Genomic DNA, 19,435 nt, shown 5'->3' with positions numbered 1-19,435 from the left:
TCTACTCCTAGTTCTACTCTGTCCCTCACTCCCTCCCACTCTTCTCTCAGTTTCTTGTACTCCTTCTCCTTTTCTTTCTCATTTAAGCAGTTCACTTTAAGCACCTCTCTACCTTCTGTCTTTTTCCTCTTTCTCCATCTCTCCTCCATTCTCAACTTACTTTCCACCAAAAAAAATGATCTGATATTTCCCCACTCTCTTCCCTTAGAACATGTACATCCTTAACTCTTCCTACTATACTCTGGGTTACCACTATAAAGTCCATTAAAGTCCTTCCACCCTTCCATCCACCACCCTCTCCCGTATGTACTTATGATTGACTTTCTTCCTAAACACTGTATTTCCTGTGATTAACTCTTTTTCTAGACACATCTCCATCAACAATCCACTATGATTTTTTCCTGGAACTCCACACTTACCAAGCACCCTGTCGTTTGGTTCATTTCCTACCCTAGCATTAAGGTCTCCCAATACTACTACATTGACATTACTCCCCAATCCTTCTATACACTCATTTAAATCTATCCAAAAAGCCTCCATTTCTTCTACACTCTTCTCACTACCAGACCCATATCCACATACAAAAACCCATATCTCACTTCCCTGTTTCACCTTCATCCACATTAACCTTGAAGAAACTTCCTTCCACTCCACTACACACTTTCCTATCTCTTCACTTACTAGTATAGCCATCCCATCTTTCCCTCATCCTCTCTTCACTCCTGAGATCCTCCCAACTACACTCCCAAACTCAAACTTGCCCATCCCTTTCAACTTAGTTTCACTCAGTGCCAACACATCCATCTTTCTTCTCAAAAACATACTGCCTATCTCTTCCCTTTTACACTCATCTGTACCACATCCATCCACATTAAAAGACCCAAACCTTAGGGTAGTTTGGAAAACTCCCAGACCCTATGCCTTTACTTATTTTAGGAATATCCCTTTTGGGGCTAGTTCTATCCCTGTCCCATTTTTGTCACCTCATATGACTGAAGTAGAAAGACTTGGTGGCAGTATTCTTTTCCCCCATCATAGTGTTCAGCAAAATGAGAAAATGGATATTCAGAGAAATGGTACAGGACATTAATGAGTAGGGGGATAGCATAACGGAGGGACAGTTCTATGTAAGGCAAGTATTTATGGCTAGAGGGGCACAGGAAGGAGGAGTGGCGTCTAAGTTATTATAATTATTATAAAAATTTATTACATCTGTTATTATTATTATCATCATTGTTGTTATTGTTATAATATTGTTATTATCATCATTGTTATTATCATTATTACTATTATTGCTGTAATGATTATTACCATTGTCATTATTACCATTATCATTCCTATTATTCCTGTTATCTTTATGAGTAGTTTGTAAGTACAGTAGTTTGTGAGTTTGTAAGAGTTATGAGTAGTTTGTAAGTAGTTTATGTAGTAGTTTCAGAGGGATTAGCTTGTTAAGTGTAGTTGGGAAGGCTTATGGGAGGATCTTGATTGAGAGGATTAGGAGAGGAACAGAAGGAGTAATTGGTGAGGAACAGTGTGGATTTATGACGGGTAGAGGTTGTGTAGATCAGATCTTTGTGGTAAGACAGATATGTGAGAAAGCTATAGGAAAGGGGAAGGATGTTTTTTGGGCTTTTATGGATCTGGAAAAGGCTTATGATAGGGTAGACAGAAAGGCACTGTGGGAGGTTATGCAGATATACGGGATAGGAGGAAAGCTGGGAGCTGTCAAGATTTTTTATGAGATTAGTAGAGCTTGTGTCAGGATTAGGAATGGAGAGAGTGAGTGGTTCGAGGTAAAGGTGGGACTTCATCAAGGATGCGTTATGGCGCCCTGGCTGTTCAACTTATACATGGATGGGGTAGTGCGAGAGGTAAATGCAAGGGTAGTGGGTCAGGGATTGGAGATGGTTAAAGAAAATGGAGAAAAATGGGAGGTAAGCCAGCTGTTGTTTGCGGATGACACTGCGCTTGTGGCAGGATCGGAGGAGGGATTGAGGAAGTTGGTGGGAGAGTATGTGATAGAAGAAAGCTGAAGATAAATGTGGGTAAAAGTAAGATGATGAGATGTACAAGGGGTGAAAGTGGCAGTAGACTGGAAGTGAGCATTAAGGGAGAGCGACTGGAGGAAGTGGATAGTTTTAGATACTTGGGTGCAAATGTGGCAGGAAAAGGTGGAGTGAAGGTGGAGGTAGAATGTAGATTGAGAGAAGCGAGTAAATGCCTTGGTGGATTAAAGAATGTAACGAGGAATAGACATATGGGAATGGATGCTAAGAGGAGACTATATGAAGGAGTGATTGTGCCAACAGCACTGTATGGGGCAGAAACATGGAACATAAGAGAAGAAGAGAGAAGGAGTTTGAATGTGTTTGAGATGAGGTGTCTGAGAAGTATGATGGGGGTTACTAAACTAGATAAGAGTGAGAAATGAGGAGGTGAGGAGAACAGGGTGGAAAGGGAGTAGGGAGATAGGGTTGATGAAAGAGTATTACGATGGTTTGGACACATGGAAAGAATGAGTGAAGAAAGACTAGTAAAAGAGGTATGGAAGGCAGATGTGGAGGGAGTGAACATGAGGGGACATCCTAGGATGAGGTGGGTGGATGGGGTGAAGGGCGCTTTGGGGAAGAGGGGAATGTCTGTTGAGGAAGGACGGGAGAGGACAGAAGACAGGGGTGAATGGAGAATGGTTGTATATGGATGATGTTTTGATTGCATGAGGTGGAATGGGCAGGGGATGGGGGGTGAGGTAGTATGTGTGAGCAAAATTTGACACAGCCCGAAGGAATTTCTCCCCGTCTTCTCCTCTTATGCAATGGGGGGACAGAGAGGGGGGGTCACCGATTTAATGAAGCGGCCTTGCTGTGGATGTGCTGTGTCTTGCGACACTGCTTCTGACCCAGGGTAGTGGACAAGGTGCAGGGATGACCCATCATCCAGGAGGTGCTAAGATGAGAGGGAGGGTGGAGGGGTGTGGAGTGTATTCAGGGATGGAATGGGTGGAAATGATTTTATGCCTTTTCCTTTTTTGGCTACTTCCCTTGTAAGGGGGAAAAAGCCTTGGTATATGTATGTATGTATCTTTATGATTCCTATTACTGTTACCCTTATTATTCCTATCAATTGATTTAATATTACCATTATCACTATAACCATTGCCATTCCTATTATTTCTAATACCATTATCATTACTTATAATCATTGATATTACCATTATTATTTCTATTACCATTATCACTATTGACATTGTAGTAGTTTTAGTTCGGAACAACGGCAGGACAAATGAAAATCAACACAAAATATCTAATCTCTTTCTTTTGGTAATTAGCCACAAGGTGCGACACTAGAAGTTTCACATGAGAAATATAGGTGAAGCTCGGACTAGCCACAGCTTAGTGGAGCTTATGGTTGTAGCTGGACGTGGAGCCTAACGTCAGCGAGGTGGTAGCATATGATGACGGCGAGGCTCGATGGGACGGCTAGAAGATTGGACGAGGAGATGTTGTTGTGTGTGCTGGCCGGTACTGTTCTGCCTATCTCGGCGAAACGCCGACCTTTTAAGAGAGGCTGGCGGGAACGTGAGGAGCCTTCCAAGTTCCTGATTGGCTGACCGCTGGCTGGCAGGGACACCCTTGCGAACTACGCTTGCCAACTACAGGAACTTGGAAAGGCTAGTTCCGAAGATTTCTTTGATCAGTGTGTGACGGGTCGTAGGATGCATCACGTCACTACACCACTCCCCCCCGCTCTTCGAAAGCGGGCGTCGAGGAGGATAGGGAGCGACGCGCGCGACGTACTTGAACCGGTCTGGCCTTCGGATCAATCGCCCCGAACGAGTGGTCATGCCGTCATGGGGCATGTCTGGCGAGGAGGGCCTTGATGGAGGGGGGCTCGAGTGCAGGGTGGTGTTGTCGAGGTCGGAGGCCTGGTGATGGGAGGTCGGTTGAGTATGGAGCTGTGGAGACATAAGGTTGGGTGAGAATTGTTGCATTGCATGGTCGAGCGGGGGCGTGGGGTGGGGAGGATCTTGGGGGGTGCCGGGAACAGTTGTAGAAGGGTGTGGTTGTGGGATAGGAGAAGGATAAGGGTTCGCCGTCGCGTACGCGTGATCTGTGTGAGTTTGGGGGGGGGGCTGCTGTGGTGGTGGGGAGTTAGGGGCAGGAGGGGAGTATTGGTTTGGAGGGGAGAGTTTTTCGGGGGGGTGGGGAATGACTTGGTTCGGTGGTGAGGATGGGGTTAGGACCATGTTGTAAGATGTATTGTAGTGGCCCTGGAGGTTTGGTAGGGGGAGTGGTGGGGAGGTGGGCCGGCTTGAGCCTGTCGATGGAGACGCGATCCGGTTTGGCATCTCGGTTGATCACGAAGTGTTTTGTTGATCTGGTGAGGACTCGGAAGGGGCCATCGTATGGGCGTTGAAGAGGAGTTCGTTTGGAGTCTCGCCTGAGGAAGACGTAGTCACTTGTAGACAGGGCCGGGGGAAGGTGCTCCGGTTGAGGTTGTGGTGGGCGAGGGGGGGTTGGACGGGTGTTGGCGAATGTCTCCTTGATAAGTTGGAGGAGAGCGTGACGGTCAGGATCGCCGACGGCAGGCGTGGCAATTTCCCCAGGGAGGCGAAGGTTCTCAGCGTAAAGTAGCTGAGATGGGGAAATGTCGTTGTCGACCTTTGGTGTGACGCGGATCGTGAGAAGCACCAGGGGAAGGGCGTCGACCCAGTCGCATGAGGGTTGTGCCTTAAGCGACTCCTTCAGTTGGCGGTGGAACCGTTCCACGAGTCCATTGGCTTGGGGGTGGTAAGCGGTAGTCCGGTTGCGTTTGGTGGCAAGGAACCTGAGGAGGCTGGACCATAGGTCAGATTCGAACTTAGGGCCCCTATCGGTGACAATGATGTGAGGTGCGCCGAATCTGGATACCCAACCGGAGAGGAAAGCACGGGCAGTCGTCTCGGCGGATATATCCTGGAAGGGGATCGCTTCTGGCCACCTGGTGTACCTGTCGATACACGTAAGGAGGTAACGCATGCCGCGAGAAGGCGGAAGGGGGCCCACAATGTCCACATGGACTGACTGGAAACGTGCCGTGGGTGTAGGAAAACGCTGGAGTGGTGCGTGGACGTGGCGCGTAACCTTGGCCGTCTGGCAGGGGAGGCAGGTCCGGGTCCATTGTCTGACATCCTTGTTGATGCCTGGCCAGACGACTCGATCCGTGATGAGGCGTTGTGTCGCGCGGATGCCCGGATGACTGTGGTCATGGAAGGAGGAGAAGACGTCCTTACGGTGGCAGGCGGGGATGTACGGGCGGGGTTTGCCTGTGGAGACGTCACACCACAATGGTACGGGGTTGTTAGGAAGCTTTCTTAGCTGTAAGGATGAGGTGTCGTGCATACGTAGGAGGCGGAGTTCACTGTCGTTATTCTGAGATGCGGCGATGCGTGAGTAGTCTATGTTGTGGTCAGGGAGGATGCTGGAGGTGATTCTAGACAAGGCGTCGGCCACCTGGTTATCCTCTCCCTTGATATACTCAATTCGAGTATCAAATTGGGAGAGGAATGACAGCTGCCGGGAGACTCTTGGGGAGTGATGGTCGGAGACCCTGTCTAGGGCATGGGCGAGTGGCTTGTGGTCTGTAAGGATGACGAAAGGCCGGCCTTCAAGGAAGTAAAGGAAGTGCTTGACGGCCGAGACTATGGCTAGCAGTTCCCTGTCAAAGGCGCTGTAGCGAATTTGAGAAGGGTCCAGACGTTTTGAGAAAAAGGCGATAGGCAGGAGCTGGCCGTTGATCTTCTGTTGGAGGACGGCGCCAATTGCTGAGGAGGAGGCATCGGTGGTAAGGAATGTGGGGGCGTGAGCTACCGGGTAGGACAAGCGGGCGGCCTCAGCGATTGCCGCCTTGACTTGCCCGAATGCTTGGGTCGCTTCGGAAGACCACTTCACAGGTTTGACCGACCGCTTGGAATGGTTCTTAGTGAGGTCGTTCAAGGGAGCGAGTTTTGCAGCTGCGTCGGGGACGAATCTATGGTAATAATTGACGATTCCTAGGAATCGTCGGAGCATTGTGATGGATGTTGGCTGTGGGAAGTCTTTTATGGTGTCGATTTTTTGAGGGAGAGGATACAGGCCTGCCGTTGATATACGGTGTCCGAGGAAGTCGAGAGATGAAACTCCGAGGAGACACTTGGACGGGTGTACCCGGAGGCCATAATCTTAGAGGAGGCGGAGGTTTTGGCGGTGCTGGTCGTGAGTATCGGAGGCTACGAGGATGTCGTCGATGTAAACGGTGATGAAGTCGAGTCTCTCAGGGCATGGTCTATGAACCTCTGGAACGTCTGGGCGGCATTCCGGAGGCCAAAGGCCATCATCTTCCATTCGAAGAGGCCGAACGGAGTGGCTATGGCTATCTTCTGGACGTCTTCCGGCGCTACAGGGATTTGATGAAACGCCCTGACCAGGTCGATCTTAGAGAAGACCTGTTTCCCGTGAAGCTTGAAGTGGAAGTCCTGAGCGTGAGGGATGGGGTAGCGGTCGGGCTTCGCGATGCCGTTAAGTTGACGGTAGTCACCGCAAGCCCGCCATTGGTTGGGCGGTGGGGGTGGCTTGGGAACCATGTGGAGTGGTGATGCCCAAGCACTCTCCGATGGTTGGATGATGTCCTGGTCTAGGAGTTCTTGGAACTCCTGTTTGGCAGCGGCCAACTTTTCTGGGGAAAGTCGTCGAGGCTTGCTGTATACTGGCGGTCCAGATGTCTGGATGTGGTGCATGATGTTGTGAGGGGTGGTGGTGGTGTTGGTCTTGTCTGGCGATGTTAGCTGGGGAAACTCCTGCAGGATGCGTGCATAATCGCCATCGGGCTGGAGTGACGATATCTGGTGGGAAGTTGCGTTAGTGGTGGTTCCTGGTATGCTTGTTGTGCCGTGGTACAAGCAGTTGTCCTTGGCGCTAACTACCATATTGTAGTGCTGGAGGAAGTCGTAGCCAAGGATGGGTTGCTGTACCGCTGCTATGACGAATGTCCAAGGGAACTTGACATCGTGGAGTTCCAGGACGCTGTGGTGGCTGCCGTACGTTGCGATGGGCGTACCGTTGGCTGCAAGCAGGTCGTAGGATGGCCAACGTGTACCGTGGTTGGGTTCTTCCGTCGGGGGTATGATGCTGACGGCTGAACCTGTGTCTACCAGGAAGGATAGACCAGAATGGCGATCATGCACTGAGAGGAGGGTGTGGGTATGGTTAGCGGGGGTAGGGGTGGTTACCGACCCCCGCGTTTGGCGTTTCCCTGCGACCAGCTGCATGGTTGCGTGCATCTGAGCGCCTTGGCTCCGAAGCGGGTATGGTACCAGCAGGAGGTAGTATCCTGTCGTGGAGCGGGGCTACGTGGCGGTTGATGGCTTCCCTTCTCGGCTAAAAACTGGTTGAGCAAAGTCTTCATGTCGGCCACTTCCTGTCGTAGCTGCTGCACACTTTGGTCACTGGCACTATATGGCACGGGAATGTTTTCACTCACAGCACTATTGTCACTAACACCTGGGTCGTCACTACACTGAACACTTTGCACTGGTTTGTCACTGGGGTGGAAGCTGCTGGCTGACCGGACTTGTACCGAGATATGACGTTGGAACAATCTATCTGCTATTTCGCAGTATTGTTCGTCGTCCTTATCGCCGGCTAGAGCTTCCAGGTGTAAGTGGAGGGCGTCCGGCATCTTGGAGAGGTGAATGGAGCGGAGGAGTTCCTTGGGCAATGACACCTTTGCCCGGGTGTTGAGGGCGGCCATACGGGTGTATAATTGTGACGGGGTGATGTCGCCGAGTTCACTATGCTGGATATCTCGGTAGAGCTGGTCGTCGGGCTTGGTGTAAAGCTTCCGTAAGGCAGTCTTGAGGGCGGAACACTTGCCTTCTTGCGGAGGAGAGGAGACGACGTTACGGACAAGGGCGATGACGTCCGTTGGTAGAGCGGCGATGTACGCGCCGAAGGCTTGGAGGTCCGGCACGTTACCTTGAGTGGCTAAATAGGCCTCTGTGTGAACTAGCCAGCTCTCCAAGTCACGGGAGAAACTGGGAAGTTTCATTTGTGTGTTTTCCATAATCCTGGTTGTCCTTCACCGGGGTCACCACTTTGTAGTAGTTTTAGTTCGGAACAACGGCAGGACAAATGAAAATCAACACAAAATATCTAATCTCTTTTGGTAATTAGCCACAAGGTGCGACACTAGAAGTGTCGCATGATAAATATAGGTGAAGCTCGGACTAAAGCCACAGCTTAGTGGAGCTTATGGTTGTAGCTGGACGTGGACTAACGTCAGCGAGGCGGTAGCAGATGATGACGGCGAGGCTCGATGGGACGGCTAGAAGATTGGACGAGGAGATGTTGTGTGTGCTGGCCGGTACTGTTCTGCCCATCTTGGCGAAACGCCGACCTTTTAAGGGAGGCTGGCGGGAACGTGAGGAGCCTTCCAAGTTCCTGATTGGCTGACCACTGGCTGGCAGGGACACCCTTGCGAACCACGCTTGCCAACTACAGGAACTTGGAAAGGCTAGTTCCGAAGATTTCTTTGATCAGTGTGTGACGGGTCGTAGGATGCATCACGTCACTACAACATTACTATTAATACTATTACTATAATTTCCATTACTTTTACTATTACTGTTATAATTACAATTACCATAACTATTGTCATTGTTAATTTGTTATTATTGCTATCATTGTTACAATTACCATTACCCTTACCTTATCATTACTATTATTATAATTATTATTGTTAAGATTTTTCCAATTTTATTACTTATATAACCACTATTGTTACTACTATTATCACAATTACCTTATTATCATTGCTATTAACATTACCTTGTTATCATTAGTAGTGTCATTGCTATTGTTGCTATTTCCATCATCGTTACCATTATTACATTTATAGTTACCATATTGGGTAATTATGGCTATGGGTTAGCTAGTTACGGGTATGGGTTAGTTACAGCTACAGGTTAATTATTAGCTAGTGACTGCTATGGGATAGGTACCTAGTTACTGTTATGAGTTAGCTAGTTACTGCTATGGGCCAGTTAGTCACTGCTATGGGGCAGTTAGCTAGTTACCATTATGGGGTAGTTAGCTAGTTACGGCTATGTGCCAGTTAGCTAGTTACAGCTATGTGATAGCTAGTTACTGGTATGGGATATTTACTGCTATGGGCCACTTAGCTAGTTACTGCTATGGGCCAGTTAGTTATGGATATGGGCCAGTTAGCTGGTTATGGGCCAGTTAGCTGGTTACTGCTATGGGCCAGTTAGTTATGGCTATGGGTTAGCTAGTTACAGCTATGGGTTAGCGACTTAAGGCTATGGGTTAGCTAGTTACGGCTACAGCTAGCCAGTTACAGCTATGGATTAGATAGTTATAATTGAGCTAGTTACTGATATGAGTTTAATTACTGCTATAGGTTTCGGATATGGGTTAGCTAGTTACTGGTATTGAATATTTGCCACTATGGGCCACTGAGCTAGTTACTGCTATGGGCCAGTTAGCTAGTTATGGCTATGGGCCAGTTAGCTGGTTACTGCTATGGGCCAGTTAGTTATGGCTATGGCTTAGCTAGTTATGGCTATGGGCTAGCTAGTTATGGCTATAGGTTAGCTAGTAACAGCTATGTGTTAGCAACTTATGGCTATGGGTTTGCTAGTTACGGCTATGGCTAGCTAGTTACGGCTATGGCTAGCTAGTTACAGCTATGGATTAGATAGTTATAACTGAGCTAGTTAATAATATGAGTTTGTAAGCTAATAATCGCTATAGGTTACGGATATTGGTTAGCTAGTTTTGGCTATGGGTCAGCTAGTTACGGCTATGGGTTAGCTAGTTACGGCTATGGGTTAGCTAGCTACAGCTATGGGTTAACTTGCTATGGCTATGTGTTAGCTTGTTACGGCTATGGGATAGTTAGCTAGTTATGGCTATGGGTTAGATAGCTAGTTACAGCTATGGGATAGCTAGTTACAGCTATGGGTTAGCCAGTTACAATTATGGGATAGCTAGTTACTGATGTGGGTTAGCTAGTTACAGCTATAGGATATTTAGCTAGTTACAGCTATGGGTTAGCTAGTTACAGCTATAGGCCATTTAGCTAGATACTGCTATGGCCAGTTATCTAGTAAACGCTATGGGCCAGTGAGCTAGTTACTGTTATGAGCATATAAATTTGTGACCACTATAGGCCAGTTAGCTAGTTATGAGTATGGGTCAGATAGTTAGTTATGGCTATAGGCCAGTTAACTAGTTCCAGCTGTGGGCTAGTTAGCTGGTTATGGCTACTTGTTACCTAGTTATAGGTATGGGTTAGGTTATGGATATGGTTTAGTTAGCTAGTTATGGCTAAGGGTTAATTAACTTGTTTCAGCTATGGTTTAGTTAGCTAGTTATGGCTATGGTTTAATTAGCTAGTTATAGCTATGGTTTAGATAGCTAGTTAACTATGGAGTAGTTACCTAGTTATGGCTTTTGGTTAGCTAGTTACGGGTATAGGTTAGCTACCTAGTTGCAGTTTTGGGTTATAGCTAGTTACAGATATGGGTTAGCTAGTTACGGCTATGAGTTTGCTAGTTATGGCTATGGTTATTTAGCTAGTTATGGTTATGGTTTAATTTGTTATGGCTATGTGTTAGCTATTTATGGCTATGGTTTAGTTAGCTAGTTACATATGGGTTAGTTAGCTAGTTACCGCTATGGATTAGATAATTACCGGTATAGGTTAGTTACCGCTATGTGTTAGCTAATTACCGGTATGGTTAGTTACCATTGTGGGTTAGTGACATAGTTACCGCTATGGGTTAGTTCTCTAATATTGGTTGTTAGCTAGTCACTGCTATCAGTTAGCTAATTAGAGCTATAAGTAAGGTAGCTAGATACGGGTATATACCAGGGAGCTAGTTACAACTATGGGCCAGTTAGCTAGTTACTACTATGGTTCAGTTTGCTAGTTATTGCTATGGACCTGTGAGTTAGTTACCGCTATGAGTCAGTTAACTAGATATTCCAGTTAGCTAGTTACAGCTATGGGTCAATTAGCTAGTTACTGCTATGGGTCAGTTTGCGGTAACTAGCCAACTGGCACATAGAACTTGCTTAATGGCCCATAACTGTAATGGTCAATTGGGCCATAGTGGTAACTATCTAACCCATATCCATAACTAGCTAACTCATATCTGTAACTAGCTAATAGCTGTAACTAGCAAACTCATAGCCATACCTAGCTAATTGGCCCATAGCAATATCTAGCTAACCCATAGTGATAACCAACTAACCCATAGAGGTAACTAGTAAACTAACCCTAGCTAATCCATAGCCATAACTATCTAACCCATAGCTTTAACTAGCTAATTAATGCATAGCCATAACCAGCTAACTAATCCATAGCCGTGACTCTAACCCATACCCATAACTAGCTAACTAATCCAAAGCTGTAACTAGCTAACCCATAGTCATAACTTGCTAACCCATAACTGTAACTAGCTAATTAACTCAGCCATAACTAGCTAACCCATAGCTGTAACCAGCTAACCCATTGCCGTAACTAGCTATCCCATAGTGGCAACTAGTTAACTAGTCCATAGCATTAACTAGCCATAACTAGCTAACTGGCCCATAGCCGTTACTAGCTGTAACTAGCTAACTAACCTATAGCCATAATTAGCTAACCCATAACGGTAAGTTGCTAACCCATAGCCGTAACTAGCTAACACGCAGAGGTAACTAGCTAACCCAGAACCATAACTAGCTAACCCATATCGGTGACTAGTTAACTAACCCATAGCCATAACTAGCTATCTCATAGCCATAACTAGCTAACCCATAACCAGCTAACCCATAGCTGCAATTAGCTAATCCATAGCTATAACTAACCTATAGCTGTAACTAGCTAACCCTTAGCTGTAACTAGCTTACCCATAGCCATAACTAGCTAACTGGCCCATAGCCATCACTATCTAACTGGCCCATAGCCGCAACTAGCTAACTGACCCATAGCCGTAACTAGCTAACCCCAAAGCCATAACTAGCTTACCCATACCCGTAACTAGCTTATCCATAGCCATAACTAGCTAACTGGCCCATAGAAACTAGCTTGCTGGCCCATAGCAGTAACTAGTTGACTGTCCCATAGAGGTAACTAGCTAAATAACTCATAGCCGTAAATACTTAACCCATAGCCATAAGCAGCTAAATTACCCGTAACCGTTACTAGCTAACACAGCCTTAACTAGCTAACTAAGCCATAGCAGTAACTAGCTAACTGGCCCATAGCGGTAACTAGCTGATTGGCCCATAGAAGTAACTATCTAACTTGCCCATATTGGTAACTAGCTAACTGGCATATAGCGGTATCTAGCTAACTTGCCCACACCGGTAACTAGCAAACTGGTCCATTGATGTAACTACCTAACCCATACCTGTGACTAGCTAATTAACCCATAATGGTACTTAGCTAACATATAGCAATAACAAGCTAATTAACCCATAGTGGTAACTAGTTAACCTATAGCAGTAACTCACCCATAACAGTAACTAGCTAACTCAGTGTTAACTAGCCAACCCATTCCGATAACCAGCTAACTGGTCCATAGCAGTAACTGGCTAACTAGCCGATAGCCATAACTACTGTTGCGGTTACGTTCAGACAAGCCAGGGAAATGAAACTCAAAATAATGTTAAGGCACACAAGGTTTAATGAATACTAGACTCGGAGGTCACGGATGAGGGCTCGTAGAGGGAAGCTCCAGAGTGAGGGCTTCTTTAAGTGTCGTGGGCTGAGAGCAAAGGGGCACAGGAGGGAACTGGTCCTGAGGGAACTTGCCAGAGAGAACTGCTGCTTGGAGCTGCTGTGCCCAGGAAAGAACTGGTTGTCTCGGCAAGACATACATACATATACCATGTATGTATGTCTACATACAAGACGCCGTCCTTTTAAAGGAGGCTGGTGGATCAGCAAAGGTCCCCAGAGAGCTTTCCCAGGTTTCTGATTGGCTGCTGGCTGGAGCTGACCGAGACGTCTTGCTAACTATGGCAAGTATATAGGCCTAGCTGGAGTTGTGTGAGGGCCAGTCTGGTTTTGACCAGTGGTGCGTCACCACAATACTCCCCCCCTTCTTTGGGAGTTAGCACCGCAGAGGGTAGGGCGAGACGCGAGGGATGTGGCAGAATTGGCCACAATGGCGGCAGCGGTGGTGGCTGCAGCTGCAGCAGTGGTGGCTGCGGCTGTAGTGGTGGCAGCGGCGGTGGCTGTGGCTATAGTGGCAGCAGGTGTGGTTTGCACTGGCGACAGTGGCTGTGGTGCAGCAACTATGGCGTCCACCATCAAGTGCCGGTCATGCTTACGTGTTTAGCAGTCTAGTGCTGGGCAGACCAGGTCTGCAGGGCGGGGCGGCGGAGCTGGGCTGGGCATGCCTGGGTGTGAACTAGCCAGCTCTCCAAGTCATGGGAGAAACTGGGAAGTTTAACCTGTGAGCCTGCCATCTTCCTGGTTGTCCTCACTTAGGGTCACCACTTTGTTGTGGTTAGGATTCGGACAAGCCAGGGAAATGAAATTCACAATAACACTAAGGCACACAAGATTGAATGAATATTAGGCTCGGAGGTCACGGACAAGGGTTCGTAGAGGGAATGTCGGAGTGAGGGCCTTTTTAAGTGTCATGGGCTGAGAGCAAAGGGCCACAGGAAGGAACTGGTCCAGGGTGAGGGCCTTCAAAAGTCGTGGGCCGAGTGCAAAGGACCACTGGAAGCTTGGAGATGTTGTGCCTGGCGGCTCAGCGAAGGTCCTCGGAGAGCTTTCCCAAGTTTCTGATTGGCTGCTGGCTGGAGCTGGCTGAGATGTCTTGCTAACTACGGCGAGTATATAGGCCTAGCTTGAGTTGTGTGATGGCTAGTCTGGTTTTGACCAGTGGCACGTCAGCACACTACCTAACCCATAGTGGTAATTAGCTAACCCATACTGTAATAAGCTAACTAGCCTATAGCCGTAACTACCTAACCCGTGGCCTTAACTAGCTAACTCATAGCTTTAATTAGCTAACCTGTCCATAGCCAGAACTAGCTAACAATTATCCGTAACTAGCTAACTAATCCATAGCTTTAGCTAACCCATAGTCATAGCTAGCTAACTAACCCATAGTTATAATTACCTAACCCATAGCTGTAACTAGCTAACTGGTCCATAGCCAGAATTAGCTAACCCATAGTGGTAACTAGCTAATTAACCCATACCCTTGACTAGGTAACCTATAGCCATAACTAGTTAACTAACCCATAGCCATAACTAGCTAACTGACCCATAGCCATAACTAGCTAACCCATAGCCATAACTAATCCTTAGCAGTAACTAGCTAACTGGCCCGTAGTGGCAACTGGCCCATTGCTGTAACTAGCTAACCCATAGCGGTAACTAGCTAACTAACCCATGGCCATATTTAGCTAACCCACAGCCATAACTAGCTAACTAACCCATGGCCATATTTAGCTAACACATAGCTAGTTATGTCTATGGGTTAGCTAGTTACTGCTATGGGCCAGTTAGCTATTTACAGCTATGGGCCAATTAGCTAGTTATGGCTATGGGCTAGTTACAGCTGTGGTTTAGCTGTAACTAGCTAACTGGCCCATAGTGGTAACTAGATTACTGGTCTATTGCTGTAACTAGCTAACCCATAGCAATGACTAGCTAACCCATTACAGTGACTAGCTAAGCCATAGTGGTAGCTAACCCATTGCTGTAAATAGCTAACTAACCCATAGAGGTAACAAGCTAACCCATAGTGGTAACTAGCTAACTAACCCCTAGCAGTAACTAGCTAACCCATATCTGTAACTGGCTAACTAACTCATATCAGTAACTTGCTAACTAAACCATAATGGTAACTAGCTAACCCTTAGCAGTAACTAGCTACCCCATGGTGGAAATTAGATAACACATGGCGGAAACTAACCCATGGTGGTAACTAGCTAATCCATAGCCATAACTAGCTAAGCCATAACAATAACAAGACAACTAACCCATAGCCATAACTAGCTAACCCATAGCCGTAACTAACTAATCCACAGCAGTAACTAGCTAACTGGCCTATAATGGTAACTACCATCTGGCCCATAGTGGTAACTAGCTAACTAACCCATAACCATGAATATCTAACCCATAGCCATAACTAGCTAACTAACCCATAGCTGTACAGATCTAACCCAAAGCCATAACTAGTTAACACATAGCTAGTTACAGCTATGGGTTAGTTAGCTACTTACCACTATGGGTTAGCTAATTATCCCTATGGGTTAGCTTGTTACCACTATGGGCCAGTCAGCTAGTTACGGCTATGGGCCAGTCAGCTAGTTACGGCTATGGGCCAGTTAGCTAGTTATGGCTATGGGTTAGCTAGTTACATTACCGAATACCTTAGGGTTAAGTGCTTCAATGCAACAAGTGATTGGTTCTCACCTTTGTCTTCCTCAACAGGGTGGGATCTACCCGTGGCTGCCTTCAATCATCTTCGGGATTCTGTCAGTGGTGGCTGGACTGAGCATTGCCCTTCTTCCAGAGACTCTTAACCATCCTCTTTATGAAACGGTGGCTGCTCTTGAGGGCAAGGAAGAAAACAAAGAAGAAGAAAGGTACATACATTCATATACCAAAGGCTTTTTCCCTCTTATCTTGGCTCCTCCTGGATGATAGGTCATCCTTGCATCTCACCCACTGCCCTGGATCAGAAACAGTGTCGTAAGACACAACACATCCACAGCAAGGCCGCTTCATTAAATCGGCTACTCCCTCTCTGTCCTTTCATGCCAAAAAGAGAAGACTGGGAGAAATCCCTTCTGGCTGCATCAAATTATTAATCACACGTACACCCTTTCACCCTCCTCTCCCACCCACTTCCTTTCATGCATCACAGCATCATCCATACACAACCATTCTTCATTCATCCCTATTTTCTGTCTTCTCCTGTCCTTTGTCAACAAACATTCACCTCTTTCCCAATGACCCTTTTACCCCATTCATCCATCTCATCCTTGGTCATCCCCTCATGTTCACTCCATCTACCTCACCTCTTCTACTAATCTTTCTTCACTCATTCTTTCCATTTGTCCAAATCATCCCAATAATTTTTCATCAACCCTATCTCCCAACTCCCTTTCCACCTCTGTTCTCCTTACCTCCTCGTTTCTCACTCTATCCAGCCTAGTAACACTTATCATACTTCTCAGGCACCTCATCTCAAACACATTCAAATTCCTCTCTTATGTTCTGTGTTTCTGCCCCTTACAGTGCTGTTGGCACAATCACTCCTTCATACAATCTCCTCATAGAATCCATTCCCAAATGTCTATTTCTCAGTACACTTTTTAATCCTCCAAGGCATTTACTGGCTTCTCTCAGTCTATATTCTACCTCCATATCCACTCCTCCCTTTCCCACCACGTTTGCAATCAAGTATCTAAAACTATCCACTTCATCTAGTCTTTCTCCCCTAATACTTGCTTCCAGTCTGCTGCCACTTTCTCCCCTTGTACATCTCATCACCTTAGTTTTACCCACATTCATCTTCAACTTCCTTCTTTTGCACATTTTCCCAAACTCTGTCTAAAAGAGGGTAGAGTGCCAGAGGACTGGAGGAGTGCCTGTATAGTTCCACTTTACAGACAAGTGTGAGTGTAGTAGTTTCAGAGGGATCAGTTTGTTGAGTGTAGTTGGGAAGGCTTATGGGAGGGTTTTGATTGAGAGGATTAGGAGAGGAACAGAGGGATTGGTGAAGAACAGTGTGGGTTTAGGACAGGTGGGGTTGCATGGATCAGATTTTTGTGGTAAGGCAGACATGAGAAAGTTTTAGGAAAAGGTAAGGATGTTTTTTTGGCCTTTATGGATTTGAAAAGGGCTTAAGACAGGGTAGACAAGAAGGCACTATGGGAGGTATTGCAGATATATGGGATAGGAAGAAAACTGTTAGAAGCAGTCTAGAGTTTTTACAAAAGTAGTAGAGCCTGTGTTAGATTTAGAAATGGAGAGAATGAGTGGTTTGAGCTGAAGGTGGGACTTCACTTGGGATGTGTCATGTTGCCAAGGCTGTTCAATTTATACATGGGTGGGGTGGTGCAAGAGTAATAGGTCTGGGATTGGAGATGATTAAAGAAAATGGAGAAAAGTGGGAGATAAGCCAGTTGTTGTTTGCTGATGGCACTACGCTTGTGGCAGGATCAGAGGAGAGATTAAGGAAGTTAGTGAAGGAGTTTGGGAAGGTGTGCGCAAGAAGAAAGTTAAAGATAAATGTGGGTAAATAAGGTAATGAGATGTACAAGGGGAGAGGATGGCAGCAAATTGGAACTGTATTAAGGGAGAGAGACTGGAGGAAGTGGATAGCTTTAGATACTTTGGTGCGAATGTAGTGGGGAAGGGAGTGGAGGTGGAGGTAGACTGTATGTTGAAAGAAGCAAGTAAATGCCATGGGGTATTAAAAAGTGTAATGAGAAATAGACGTTTGGGAATGGATACTAAGAGGAGATTGTATGAAGGAGTGATTATGCTGACAGCACTGTATGGGGTAGGAACATAGAACATAAGAGAGGAGTTTAAATGTGTTTGAGATGAAATGCCTAAGATGTATGATAGGAGTTACTAAGGTTGGATAGAATGAGAAATGAGGTGAGGAGGAGAGTGGGGATGGAAAAATTGGGAGATAGGGTTGATGAAAAATTATTGGGATGGTTTGGACTCATGGAAAGAATGAGTGAAGAAAGATTAGCAGAAGAGGTGTGGAAGGCAGACATGGAAGGAGTGAACGTAAGGGGGCAACCAAGAATGAGATGGATGGGTGGGGTAAAAGGGGCACTGGGAAAGAGGGGAATGTCTCTTGAGGAAGGGAGAAAACAAAAGATAGGGGTGAGTGGAGAATGGTTATGTATGGATAATGCTGTGATGTATGGAAAGGAGCAGGTGAGGGATGGTGGGGTGGTGAAGGAGTATGTATAAATGATATTTTGATGCAGCCCGAGGGGATTTCTCCCCTTCTCTTTTTTTTCTTCATGAGGGAACAGAGAAGGTGGTCATTAATTTAATGAAGTGGCCTTGCTGTGGATGTGCTGTGTCTTGCTGCAGGGTAGTGGGCAAGATGTAGGGATGACCCATCATCCAAGAGTAGCCAAGAAAAGAGGGTGTGATGGTGAATGGGAATGGAGTATGTGGGGATGAAATGGGAGGGAGTGGATTGCTTTTGACTTTGGAATAAGAATTACAGTCCTATTTATCATAATGATATCGATATGTAATCAGCATTTCTATTAGTTTCCAGAGTGGAATCAAAATGGATGAAATGGAAGCCCTGAATTGCACTAAAGTAGGGATGGAATCAGTCATAACAAAATTTCAGAAGACAGACTACAAGCTTTGACAAGGATGGATCTTTCTAGCTCTAAAACAGCTCTTCAGGATCTGTGTATCTGTCACTAAGCAATGTTATTCAATTTATCTAGTTGTATTTTATGGGAAGAGGAGCTATGCTTGTGGTGACCCGTTTTTGTATCTCACTAGATCAAGTTTGTTCTTAAATTCTTTTATGGTGTTTGCACACACAATTTTTTTGTCCAGTTTATTCCAAATATACTCTGTGTGGGAAGCTATTCTTTTTCAGGTCTTTTATGTCCTGTGTAATAATCTGTACAAAGATGCAGGTGTTGGGTATGGCAAGTAAAAAAATATATATATAAAATAAATATGTAAATGAATAATAAAAAAATACATATAGCAAGGACCTTTTCCATCTTACAAGGTAGATAGCCAATTTCATCCCCATGTACTCCACTCCCATTCCACCCCTCCCTCCCTCTTTTCTTGGCTCCTCCTTATGACGGGTCATCCCTACATCCTGCCCACTGCCCTGGATAAGAAGCAATGTAGCAAGACACAGCACATCCACAGAAGTGCTGCTTCATTTAATCAGAGACCCCCCTCCCCTCTCTGTCCCCTTATGTAGAAAGAAAAGATGGGGAGAAATCCCTCCAGGCTGCATCAAAATATCATTCTAACTCCCTAACCCTCCACCACCAACCCACTCCCATGCATCACATCATCCATACACAACCATTCACCCCTATCTTCTGTCTTCTTCCTTCCTCAACAGACATTCCCCCCTTTCCCAATGCCCTTTTTAACCCATCCATCCATCTCATCCTTGGTCACCCCCTCATGTTCATTCCCTCCACCTCTGCATTTCACACCTCTTTTACTAATATTTCTTCACTCATTCTTTCCATGTATCCAAACCATCCCAACAATCTTTCATCAACCTTATCTCCCAACTCCTTTTCCACCCCTGCTCTCCTCCTACATTTAAATGCTTTCACTCTTCCTCTCTAATGTTCCTGTTTCTGCCTCGTATAGTGCAGTTGGCACAATCACCCATTCATACAAT

At 46.1% G+C, this 19,435-nt stretch overlaps 1 protein-coding gene across 1 annotated transcript in view; it reads left to right on the top strand.

Moving 5' to 3' along the window:
- The window catches only part of LOC143032440 (organic anion transporter 3-like), a 40,046-nt gene extending 21,278 nt beyond the window's left edge, over positions 1-18,768 (top strand). The window contains exons 4-5 of the mRNA XM_076197225.1: positions 15,490-15,644; positions 18,310-18,768. Coding sequence (XP_076053340.1) covers positions 15,490-15,644; positions 18,310-18,415 — 261 coding nt within the window. The 3' untranslated portion in view covers positions 18,416-18,768. The remainder of the gene's footprint in view (positions 1-15,489; positions 15,645-18,309) is intronic.
- Positions 18,769-19,435: the final 667 nt, after the last annotated feature.

The sequence above is a fragment of the Oratosquilla oratoria genome, chromosome 13 (assembly GCF_046742065.1).
Source record: "Oratosquilla oratoria isolate Oo_2021 chromosome 13, ASM4674206v1, whole genome shotgun sequence".
NCBI lineage: Eukaryota > Metazoa > Arthropoda > Malacostraca > Stomatopoda > Squillidae > Oratosquilla > Oratosquilla oratoria.
Note: the sequence above shows the minus strand (reverse complement) of the source record. Positions and strands in the feature narration are given on the sequence as shown.